At 45.9% G+C, this 12,720-nt stretch overlaps 1 protein-coding gene and 1 long non-coding RNA gene across 20 annotated transcripts in view; both read right to left on the reverse strand.

Moving 5' to 3' along the window:
• The window catches only part of Qtgal (queuosine-tRNA galactosyltransferase), a 60,492-nt gene extending 59,150 nt beyond the window's left edge, over positions 1-1,342 (reverse strand). For 15 of the 19 annotated variants that reach the window (XR_015630856.1, XR_015630857.1, XR_015630854.1 and 12 more), the window contains exon 1: positions 1,188-1,291. Coding sequence is in view for 6 of the 19 variants with exons in the window: in XM_087573493.1 (XP_087429619.1) it covers positions 1,188-1,235 (48 nt within the window). In the remaining 13 variants the exon portion in view is untranslated. 19 annotated transcript variants of the gene reach the window in all.
• Positions 1,343-2,453: 1,111 nt separating this feature from the next.
• Positions 2,454-9,319, reverse strand: LOC134480642 (uncharacterized). Its single transcript, XR_015632359.1, has 4 exons — positions 9,073-9,319; positions 8,686-8,755; positions 5,969-6,154; positions 2,454-4,695 (listed from the first exon to the last, which is right to left on the reverse strand). It is a non-coding gene; the product is annotated as an uncharacterized LOC134480642 (long non-coding RNA).
• Between the last annotated feature and the right edge of the window lie 3,401 nt (positions 9,320-12,720).

Here is a 12,720-nt window from a genome sequence, read left to right on the forward strand (position 1 = left end):
GGAGTCTCGAAAAGTCAAAAGTTTCTAAAGGAATAAAATCACTGAAACCTGACAGCCAAAGGAACAAGAAACTGCCTCGATTTCATATAACACAGTAAGTGGTGGTGGAAAAAACAGCCACGGAAATTAGCAGTCAGCATCACCCTTGAATTAATGTGAAAAGGAAAACTAGACATGTTTCTAAGCAGGAAAACCAATAGGTAGGTGTGAACACATACATACATATATGTACATGTTACATAGCTATATACAACAAACAATAGATGTAAATCTCTACAGACAAGGCCTACATATAATATAAACAATATCTACATATAATACACTTTAAATTACTGAATCTAAACATGGCTATAAGACGCTTATAATGGAGTGCTGAAGACACAATTTACCAGGTTCTTTACAGATGAAATGCTCTTTGAGGATCGGAGGATCCAAAAGTGGCATTCTGTCCCGTTCGTGTTTATTCTGAAAGCATGCTGCTTAAAGACTTTTTATAATTTATTTGAGCTGCTAGGGATTGAACCCAGGGCCTTTCACACGCATGTCAGAGTTACACCCCAGTCCTCTGGGCTTATTTTGTACAGGAAAAGAACATTTTTAATTTTCTCAAGACCTACAAGATTTTAACTGAAGAAGGGTGGTATGACTCATATTTGTTATCAGTAAATGTGACTCGGATGCTCGAAGGTTTCAAGGTCATCCTCGGCTGCATGTGTTGCAGGCCAGCCAGAGCTACAGACCTTACCACATAAAAACGATATTAATTTCTGACGAAGGCCTTGATTTTCCGGTTTCCAATTTCAGTAAGACTGGCATGTAAAATATATCACTTGGCGTTGAGCCTGTGAACCGTACTTAATGTGTCCGGACCTCCCGACATCTAAGCCACCAGCTGGGTATGTAAGGCAGGTGTGGCAAGCAAGTGAGCGGAGCTAAGGGGGGAGGGGCGCTAGAGAGCAGGGCAGGTAGGTGTGCAGGTTAGTGTACCGTAACGAGCTCCATCTGTACACATGTCCACCTTGAACAGGAATGATAGGAACCCTCCAAGATGAGGTTCCTGAACCCGTGGCAAGCGGTTTCCTACAGGAAACCTAGCGGCTCTAGGATAACTACCGTGAAGGGAGGGAGAAACAGCAACAGAAGAAGGGACAAGAGGGCTGGGCCGTGTCTCACCCGGCCATACCTACCACTAGGGCCAGCGGGGCGCGCTTTGTGGCGTCCTCGGGTAGCTGCATAGCGCGGCTCCACTGCCCTTCTCCTACTATCGCAGTCCTGCTTAGGAGGCCAAAGCGTGCACAGCAAGCTCCGGGAGGCTGTGCACAGACTGGACCACTTCCGATTGGTCCAAAGCCACGTGGCTCGCTAGGGACTGGTGGCCTGCCCCTGCCTTACTCCGAGTAGGTTTCGAGCCTTAGGGGTGTGGGCGGGCGGAAGGGGAATAGCCACGTTTATTGGTGTAGATACGCGTCAGTCAGTAAGGAAAGGCGGTACTTCGAGCAGAGTGCCCAGTGAGGCGGCCTATCAGTGTTCTATGGATGATGGGACTCGTGGAGCAGGAGGGGAAAGCCGGCGTTCTTGGCGCCAGCAGCTAGGACCAGCAGGCTTGGGGGGGTGGGGGGTGGGGGGTGGCCAGTGCTAAGTGTGGGCGGGACCTGGCCGAGCAAAGGGTTGCGCTTCCGGAGTCCGTGGGCGCTCATGCCTTTCTGCCCTTGTAGTTCTCACTTGCCTTTGCGGCTTCTCGTCCTGCCCAGCCTGACGGAAATCATCGCAAACTGATGTCCACAGCCAAACTAATGTTATAAAAATACTTCAGAACGGGGCAACTTGTGAGGGGCTCCACCCTGTGCAAGTAGGTGGTTACTTAGAAATACAAACCCGAGCACAGGTTGGGCCTATATAACTTTAAAAAGAAAAAATGCCAGTAAGTTTAAAACAAACAGGCGACATTTCATCAGAATCGTGTTTGGTCTGACTACTCCATTCCAGATGAGGAGGAAGGAACCCTCCGGGAGAAAGGTTCACTGGTCTGGACTGGGTCTACCTGGAATGAGCCAAAGGTAGATAGATAAAGCTCAGATGGACCCAAGGCACTGAAGTGTGTGGCCTGCATTTGATTGCTTGCTGCTCAGTCAAAGCCAAATGGCTGAGTTCCTATGCCACACAGAGATTCAGTGTCCGGGGGGAGTGGGCGGGGGTGACAAGGGAAGGAAGTGTGCTATGAACTGTGGGAGCCCCACAGAACCAAAAGGTTTCAGTAAATTACTTCCAAAGGATGGTGACAGTCTCTGGACTGCATGGGAACCCAGATAGAGATAAAACACCTGATTACTTAATGTAGATAACCCATGTGTATTTCATTTCCAAAAAGAGTGCTTTTTCTAAGGGTTGGGGATTTAGCTCAGTGGTAGAGCGCTTGCCTAGCAAGCTCAAGGCCCTGGGTTCGGTCCTCAGCTCCGATTAAAAAAAAAAAAGAAAAGAAATCTTTAAAAAGAGTGCTTTTCTGACTTATTTTTGTGTCTGCAGTTTCTCTGAATGGTCATCCTACAACTAGAAGTTTATTTTAAGATGGCATGTTTTGGTCATCCACACCCTCCCATTTGTAAGGGGTAACACTGAGGTCACCCACTGGCCTTGGCACCAAGCATCCCTCAAGAGTTTTCACACTTAAAAATAGCAGGAGATGGGTGGAAGAGATGGCTCAAAGGATAAAGGCAGTTGCTGCTAACTAAGAACCCTACTTTGAGCCCTGGGACCCACATGGTATCAAGGAGAGACCCTTATTCCCACGAGTTATCTTCTGACCTCCAAAAATAGGCCATAGTGAATACACACCCACACCCCCAACATATGCACAAAATAAAAGGTAATTTTAAAATAGCAAGAGCTCTCAGCAAAGTTTTAGGCTACAGTGTTTGTCAAAATTTTGGTTAATTTATTTTATGTATATGAGTGTTTTACCTACATGTATGTGTGTGTACCACATGCCTCCCTGGTGCCCATGAAGGTCAAAAGAGAGTGCCACATCCCATGAAACTGGAATTACAGACAGCTGTGAGCCACCAGGCAGGTGTTGGGACTCAAAACCATGTCTCTGCGAGAGCAACAAGTGCTCTTAATTCCCGAGCCAACTTTCCAGCTCAGGGCTAGAGCTTATGCATTAAAATATTTTCCTCAGTAGAAAACAGTTTTTTGTTTTGTTTTGTTTTTTCTCCCCCAAAGGAAAGAGTCTGCGTTGTCCCTGGCAGTTCAGCAAAGGAACCAAGTACCCTTAGCAATCTTACCAGCTTAACTTTTGGAGATGGAGTAGTGCCCTACAGTCTGTTCTAGGCATTGCCAGACCTTTTCCTGACTGTATAAACAGGATGTTCACCTTCTTCCACGAAGCTGCAACAGAGCTATGATAGAACCTGTGCAGGACACTGGAGAGATCTCTAACTCACCTCGCATACAGAAGGTGAGCAAGTGATAGACACCGAAAGCGCTCTGTAAAGCAGGTGTGCTTTGTCTAGCACTGTGCTGCCCCTCTTACCTGGATTAACCCACTCAGGCTGCTACTCTTAAGGGCTCTAAACTAAGGCATATGGGTGTGTCTATGAGCACCTCGTTCGCAGTAAAAAAGGTTTCCTTTTAAAAAATTAGATCAAATGCAAAACGTTCCTTAGCGTCTTACAAAGCAAAGCACTGTGTCACGTATGATATTTTTGCTGAAATTGCACCTTATCTGAGAAGCCAGTAGGAAATAGAAACCATTAAATGAGTTGAGTGGAAATACAACCTTATCTTTAAGTCTGACCAAAGCAATCTGAGGATTTGTTTTCAAAGACCTAATGGTCTCTCAGAGTTAATGTGCAGAGAATAGTTTCATTTTAAATGACTTAGTAGTAAGTAGCGTTCCAGCTCCGAGAATGGGCTGGAGATAAGGAAGCACAAGTAGTTTCTACACCTTTGCAGCACATGGTGTTTGGAGTGGGCTGGGGGTGCTTGTATCTCGCCTCCTGTAATCTTTTGCAGCAAGAAAATTGCTTTTTAGACATATCCTCCAACACAATATGTGTAGACATTCTTAAAAATGTTTTCTTTAACGTATACGAGTGTTTTGCATGCATATGTATGTGTATTGTGTGTGTTAGCTGTGGAGGCCAGAAGAGGGCTAGATCCCCCAGAACTGGAGTAACGGGTGGTTATGAACCAACATGTGGGTGCTGGGAATCAAACTCAGATCCTCACAACACCAAAACACCAGCAATCTTCATGACTAAGCCTTCTCGACAGACCTAGTATTGTACAACAGTTTTCTCTGATTTTGAAGTATTCCATCCTGCAGGGAAGCTCCTTAAACCGGAAGGTAAACAACTCAAATTACCTTCAGGAAGCTCCTGAAACTAATCAGATTCAATAGTCCCCCCCCCCACTCCCACCAAAATAAACCATAAAAACTGAGAAAGTCCCTCTCAGACTAAAGGAAGCTGAGCTAAAAGAAGACTTGGACCATAATAGCTGCCTTGAAGAAGCAGAAGCCAGTCAAGCTGCCTGGAACAGGTTTAGACCAACTGAGGCACATAAAAAGAACACTCTCCAACCTGTTGGGTGGCCTGCAGGCTGTGCAGTATGCTCTAGGATCCCAGCTTTTGTGAGCTGTTATCCATGCTGGGGTGGGCCTTGGTGATGCAGCTGTCTTTTGAATCATTTTCACTCCTGAAAGAAACAATAATAAAATGCATTGGTCCACCAAATTGGACTCGGGTGGTATCTGTACTTTGGTCTGTCATGACAAAGGGTGAATCGTTAATTATGTGTGTTCCATATCCCCAAGAAAAGCTTTGTCATAAACACCCGGGAACTCCTTTTTGCAAACATTCAGAATGCCAAAGCACTGCGAAAGTTCATGGCGGCAGCAGGTGTAAGTGTTAATTCTGGGCTTTTCTACAACCCCCTTGTTCCCAAATAAATGACACAATGACCTAATAATTATCGCTGGACAGATACTCATCTACTCTAACCTGATCATGCTTGCCTGGACTACTCCCCAGACACATGCCCCACTACTTGCCATTTGAGTCTTGCCCGGGCTCACTCTGCTCCATGTGTGTCCTCATGGCTGCTCCCTTGGTGACCTGCTCATAAAGAATCCTCTTGGCTCTCCCCTGACTCCTCTGTCTCTCCTCGGGACCTCCTGGCTGAGATCAGAAGTCCAGCCTCCCCTGTCTTCCTGCCCAGCTATAGGCTGATAATCTCTTTATCATAACTATTCAGAGGTGATGGGAAAACAGTTTTTACCACCATTGAGACACGAGATGCTCTAATAATCATGACAACGCCCATGTCCAGACTGCAAGGAGATCTCTGGACATAGAAATCAGCATCTGAGATATGTACTGCACAAAACCATCCCCTAACTGTAGGGACTCTCACCAAGGTACCATCAAAGGGCCAGGCTATGGAGACTGGCACCAGAGCAGGCAGAATATAGGAAATGGGCAGGGCGTTGTGTTTACTGTATCGAAAGTATGTGGTCTCGAATCAGGGAAGAGGAACAGGGACGAGAGATGCAGATGGGCATCTGGAGGAGAGTGATACGAAACTCCTGAAGCTGTGGCTTGATGCTGCTTATACAAAATGCTCAGGGAAGCTACATATGTGTCTTTGGAGGCCTCAGTGCTAACTGCCCAGGACTTCAGGGAAGGGCAAACCATTATAGTCTGAAATGTCATGTCGCCCATGACATTTTATGGGAAGCTGGACCCCAGAGGATGATGTTAGATGGGGCTTTTTAGGAGATACTGAGCTTGTTAAATTAGTTGCCTTATACAAGACACTTAAGGGAGCTCTACATCTTCTTCGATGTGAGGACACACAAGAGGTACCATCCATGAGGAAGTTGCCCTCACCAAACACTGAATCTCCTGGTGACCATGAACTCCCGGCCTCTAGAACTATGAGAAATAAAACTCTACTGCTTATAACTCACCCAGACTCTGTCTGGTGGTGGTGGTGGTGGTGGTGGTGGTGGTGGTGGTGGTGGTGGTGGTGGTGGTGTACACCTTTAATCCCAACACTCAGGAAGCAGAGACAGGCAAATCTCTGACTAAAAGACCAGCCTGCTCTATAGAGAGTGGATTCCAGTACAGTCAGAGTTACACAGAGAAATCCTGTCCTGAAAAAAAAATAAATAAAAATTAACTTAACCAGACTATGATATTTCGTTAGAGCACCCAAACACACTAAATGCTAGTTTCTAAAATGTACAATTACATGATTCTGGTACTGGAATCAAAGACTCACTGAAGGTCTACATGGATATGACAAGGCTTGGGTGTTGCTGGGCCGACGGTGATAGTCTTCCAGGTACACCACCAGAAGAGATCAAGATGAAAATTTTAAAGCAATAACCAGATGGGCTCTCAAGACAGCTGAAGCTCAAGACCTCCAGCGTTCTTTCCAAGTTTACAAATGGGACAGACCTCAATTTACCTCAACGGAACCTCTCCCTGCTGGAGGTCTGAATACTTGGACCATAGAAAACTGCACATGGCGATCAGCACACCTCCAAAAAGCCCTCCAGTCCTCAAGAGAAAAGCGGGCTATGGCTAGACAAAGCTCCCACTTCTATGCTACCTCACTATTTTATAGACTAGTTATACCTCACACTTAAAATTTAACATCTCATTCAAGACACTATACTTTTTAGAAATATAATGTACAGGACATAGGTTTGCTGTGGACATGATCCCAAGAATTCTGTCTTTCGGCAGCACATGCTCCTAGAATCCAAATCTGGGGATTAGAGTTCCTGTAAGACACCCCTGTGATGTAGTCAGAGAGTAATTCCTGTGTGATGTGTTCCTGAATGAGGGTAAAAATTGTCGTGTAGCAGTTTGTTCCTAGATTAAAGCCTTCCATCTTGGAAGGAAACCTCTTAAGACATAGAATAGAAAAGGGGAGGTTGAAACAACCAAACATTTTATGATGGTATTCCAAGTTGTACTGCCTGGTTTTGTGTATGCGCTTGATACAAGCTAGAGTCATCAGAGAGGAAGCAGCCTCAGCTGAGGATCCAGCTGTTAGGCGTTTCCTCAACTAGTAATCAATGGGAGAGGGCCCAGCCCATGGTGGGTGGTGCTATCCCTGGATAGGTAGTCTTGGGTTTTATAAGAAAGCAAGCTGAGGGGTTGGGGATTTAGCTCAGTGGTAGAACGCTTGCCTAGCAAGCACAAGGCCCTGGGTTCGGTCCCCAGCTCCGAAAAATAGAAAAAAAAAAAAAAAAAAAAAAGAAAGCAAGCTGAGCAAGCCATATGAGGCAAGGCAGTAAGCAGCACCTCTCTATGGCTTCTGCATCAGTTCCTGTCTCCAGGATCCTGCAGTGTTTGAGTTCCTATCCTGGCATCCTTTAGTGATGAACAGCAATATGGAAGTGTAAACCAAACTTGCTTTATGGGAGGTGAACCACTCCAACCTCCAGGGAAGCTCCTTAACACAGGAAGTAAATGACTCAAAGTAGCTTTGGGAAGTCCTCAAAACTGACCAGATTCACTAGGCTCCGCCTTCCCCAAGAGTATATAAGTAGTCAAAGTTGTTGAGAGTCACCTTCAGACAAACCCAGGCCCCTGGAAGGAGCAGAAATCAGCCATCTTAGTTAGGGTTTTTATTGCTAAATTAATTTGAGGAGAAAGGAGTTTTCAGCTTACAGTTCTACAGCACAGACGCTGAAGGAAGTTGACAGGAACTGATACAGTGGCCATAGAGAAGTGCTAATTACTTGTTTCCCTAGGCTTGCTTAGCCTGCTTCTATTGTACACCCAAGGAACACCTGCCCATGGGTGGCACCTCCCACAGAAGGCTGAACCCTCCCACATCAATCACTAATTAAGAAAAAGCACCACAAATTGTCTTCAGGCCAATCTGGTGGGGCCATTTTCTTAGTGAGAATGACTCAAGCGAATGACTCAAGCTTGCATCAAGTTGTCATAAAATTAACCAGCACACTAGCTCAGCAGTCTGGAAGGAACAGAGACCAGCCCAGCAAACAGCCTGGAAGAACCAGAAACCAGCTGAGCTTCCTGGCAGAGGCTCAGACCAACTAAACTACACGGAAAGGACACTTTCTAACACGTGGAACTGCCTCCAGGTTATACAGTGTGCTACAGGTTTCCAGTTTTTCTGAGCTGTCAGTCATGTTGGGGTAGGCTTCGGCGATGTAGCTGTCTTTGAGTCATTTCCACCCCATAAGTATCCCTCACCCCTACTTCTTTCTATAAGTAACACTAATAACACTCATTAGTTCGTTGACTTGGTATCTGTGCTTTGGTCTATTGTCAGTTTCCTGTCTGGGATGAGCAGACATTTATTCAGATGTCGCCAGGGATAGTGTCATACGATAGACAGTGTGATACAAACCCATTATTGTCTCACAGCCACATCAGAGGGTCAGACTATCCATGAGAAAAAGGCTTAGACCTGGAGAGCCAGGATGGTCTGGGTGACCAGCAGCCCCCTTTTTCAGTGGTTTCCATTACTGCTACCCAACCATTATCAGCCATTATCTTTGGGGGTCACAACTTTCAACACCAAGGTTTCTAACCCTTGGTTAGAAGCCACCAGCCTTTCCCATTACCTGGCCTAGTTACTGGACTAGACAGAACCGATCTTTTTGGGTCATGACTTCTGAAGAGTTGTCTCTCTTCTCACCTGGAAATCCTGGAATCCATGGGAAACGGTTTCAGGCTGTGGTTGGAGCTTTCATGACCACTGGCAGATCCTGAGAAAGGAAAATGAAACCTGTGATACAGAACATGGATCCCAACTGTGATCTCTGCAAGCACTCGGAACGTGTCTGTGACAAAGCTATGGGGTATCCCTGTGGCCTCCTGTGATGATAAGGCTCTCTACTCAGAGCCCCACTGTAGGAAAGGATAAGTCTGCTATGGCATAAAGCAGGTAGCAAGCAGTAAGGCATTCTCTGAAGAACCATGTGTGAAGTATTTGTCTTGACCTGGATCCCAAACCCCAACCCCACAGCCATGAAAACATCCATGTGAAACCTGAGTCAGAGGCTTTTGTTCTCGGGTAACATACAAGCCGTGGTGATGCAGGAGAGGAGGTCAGAACATGTGGAGTCCAGAATAAAGTTCATTTCCAGTGTTGAACTCCAGGCCTTGTCCAATACCTAGAGTTGTCCACCTCAGCAGAGCTTGGAATGGCTGGATCTAATCTAAGCCCCTCTTGTGGCTACTGAAGGAACTACAGATGTCTTGATTCCTGGGGCCCATTTAGCCACTGTCCTAGTTAGCTTTTTACTGCCGTGATAAAACACCACATGCGCAAAAGGAACTTGGGGTGGGGCAGTGAGTAAAGGGTTATTTCACTTACATTTCCACACCACCATTACAGGAAGTCAAAACAGGAACTTAAGAGAGGAACCTGGAGACGGGTACTGAAGCAGAAGTTATGGAAGAGTGCTGCTTACTAGTTTTCTCAACCTGTTCTCTTAGATCATCCAGGACCACCCACCCAGGCATGGCATTGCCCATAGTGAGTGGGGCTCTTCCACATCAGTCGTTAATCAAGAAATCTTCTACAGACTCGCCAGTAAGCAAGTCTAATGGATGGATGCATTTCTTAGCTAAGATCCCCTCTTCCCAGATATGTATAGATTCATGTCAGGTTTACAAAAAACAGCTAGCACCACTTCTGGTAAGATAAAGACACATGGTAGGTAGGCCCTGATTGAGGAAGGAACACGACCCAGGCTGGGAAGAAGATAGAAGTATCTTGACTTGCAAAAGGAATCACCTTGTTGTGCACACAGAACCTGAGGATAGTTTGGAGGTGTTAAAGCCAGAGGCCCCTCCCGGTCTAGAAGGTCCCTTTAGAGTTGTACTGAGGTATAGCAAGCTACATTATCCATCTAACTTGAGCTATATCCTTGATAGATGGGACAGGAATGGACTGGCGTTAGCATCTTATTATATTCCGTGAGACGTCGTTCTCTGAAATGTGGGCAGGAAAATGTCTCACACGAGCTACAATAATATATGGAATTCATTAATAGGAAATGGCGCTTCGATAGAGCTTGCATGTAAGAGAGAATGCTGGGACCAACCACCCACAGAGAATGTGGATGAGAGGTGGGAGGCCAGGGATCCTGGGAGCAACTTGGTGCTTCCTTGAGGCCTCAGGAAGGGAAGCAGTGTTGCTAATGTCAAAGCTAGTTATCCTAAGAAGTGTACAGCCTCCACTCCTTGTGAGACCTCCAAGGAAAACTGCATCAGGGTCTTCCTTAGCCGTCCCTGACTTCGAGGAAGGGATTTGCTAAGAAGCACAAGCTTCAGCACCAAATAACTTGTACCTCCATTGCAGCTAGGACGGTGCCAAAGCATGACTTTTGAAGCCTCTTTTGATCCATAGCTGCACCAGATAGTGGCAAGGGTGCGACTGGACAGGAGCCTGGGGTAGAGACTGAAGCCAATGGCTTGGGACCACATGGGACCTCCTTCTCAGCTCTGTCTTGACCCTAGCTTGGCCATGCTATTGTGCCACAGAAACTCGTGTACCTTATTGCAAATTAGAACCCACCCCTTAACAAAAACTAATCACCTAAGGCAGGTGACATACCTGGTTACCATAGTGCATGGCAACAACCTTACTACCAGGAGGCAAACTGCGGTTGTTAGCCTGTATAGCTACCACTCTATCCCTTGATCCTCTCCAGGTTGTCTGTGAGCATTTCTAGTCCCTCGCTTTCCCATGGTCTTTGGTATGTTAAATAATTTCAGGTTATTCTCGGTGGTCAAATCAAGGCCGTGGAGGCAAATGTCACCATGATCACCCTGAGTCCTCAAACATTCCTGGACATTTACTCTAGAGCAAGATCCAACCAAGAACCTGGGATGCTGGATAAGTTGCCATAGAGAACCTTCCAACACACTGGGGTCACAGAGTTGATGATGTAGGCTACAACTGGCAATGTCTAGACATAAAATCCGAGTCTATCTGTGGCCGTTCTATGATAGAAAGGAAGTTTATCCCTACGGTCACTGCCACAGGAAGAAAAGATAGGGCTGCAAGGAGGACACTGATTAGAAGGCGCTGTCCCAAAGGGAGTTGTGTAAGCACAGAGAAGCTATACCAATAGATAGGTATAGGGCCAGTAGTAGACTAGGCTTCAAAAACTAAACTCAGCCTATTCAACTACAAGGGCTTCAGAAAGAACTCAGGCCTACTCACAAGTTCCTCGACCCAAAGAGGAGCCATTCCATAGTCATTCCAAGCTACAAGTCTGCTGGGCACAGTTGCCTCTGTATTTGTCCTTATTTCCCACAATTTCTAGGGACACCATTCCAAACTGCATATCTGTGCTGGCTAGTTTTATGTCAACTTAACACAAGCTGAAGATATATTTAGGAAGAGGGAATCTTAATTGAGACAATGCCTCCATAATATTGGCTTGCAGGTAAATTTGTGGTACATTTTCTTGACTGGTGATTGCTATTGGTGGACCCAGCCTATTATGGGTAGTGCCACCCCTGAGCAGGTGGTCCTGGGTGCTATAAAAAAGCAGGCTGAGCAAGCCATAAGAACAAGCCAGTAACCAGCACACCTCTGGCCATTCATCAGTGCCTGCTATCTTAATCCTGCCATGTGTATGTTCCTGCCCTGTCAGTGACAGACTGTGCTGTGGAACTATAAGCTGAAACACCCCACCCCCGCCAAGTTGCCTTTGGTCATGGTGCTTTATCAAGCAATAGAAACCCTAAGACATAAATAATATCAAATTCAGTCCTACTCAGATGAAAGTAGTCTGTGACCCCCTACCCCTACCCAATTTGAGGGCTGCTTTAGGCCACCCCACCTCTGCCATCCCCTCACCCACGCTGTCTGCTTATCCCTTCTACAGGAAGTCTTTCTATTAAGGGCCTTCCAGCACTGTCTCCAAACTGCTGGCTCTGTGGGGGCAGGGACAGGGTCTTTTTTGTGTACTGCCAAGTCCCCTTTTGCTGGCGGAGGCCAGCAATCACGTGAGCTGGTTGCTGATGCAGGTCCAGAATTCTGGGGCCAGGAAGTATAACAGGCAGCAGGGAGGAAAGGGGCTGGAGCCTTAAGACAGACTCTGGAGTATTTGGGGACTGACTCCTCAAGGAGTGAGCTAGGCATGTTCCTCATGCTCAAGAGGTCATCTGTGGGTGCTTACCAAAGGTGGCTCCATATCCAAACAATTCTAATCCCAATTAATTGCCTCCCAAAGGCCCTGTCAGTAGCAATGGAAAATGTGGCTCAATGCTGTCAACCTGAGGAGTTGTTTTCCGAGACCAGTACTTAAGTGAACCTGGGATTCTTGACTTGCACCATGGAAAAGAATCACAAAACGAGATGCTATGAAGCAAACTCAAAATTTATTAAGGAAAAGCTAACTGTTGAGAAGGTGAGGTAGGGGGATTGTCAAGTTTAAAGTCAGCTAGGGCTACATAGTGAGTTCTAGGCCAGCCTGGGGCAAATAGTGAGATCCTGTCTCAACAAAAAATAAATAAATAAACAAAATGTTTTAGTGCAGTTTTAAGTACCAGGATTAAGAGGGAGAAAGAGTTGTTAAGAGGAGAGTGTGAGTGGCTTAGAATGTTTGAGAATATCTTCAGAATCAAACTTAAGTATTTTAACATTGATATATATGTGTATATATTACATACATATATACATACATACATGCATACATACATACATGATTTT

This window comes from Rattus norvegicus, chromosome 10, assembly GCF_021556685.1.
Source record: "Rattus norvegicus strain SHRSP/BbbUtx chromosome 10, alternate assembly SHRSP_T2T, whole genome shotgun sequence".
Lineage (NCBI taxonomy): Eukaryota > Metazoa > Chordata > Mammalia > Rodentia > Muridae > Rattus > Rattus norvegicus.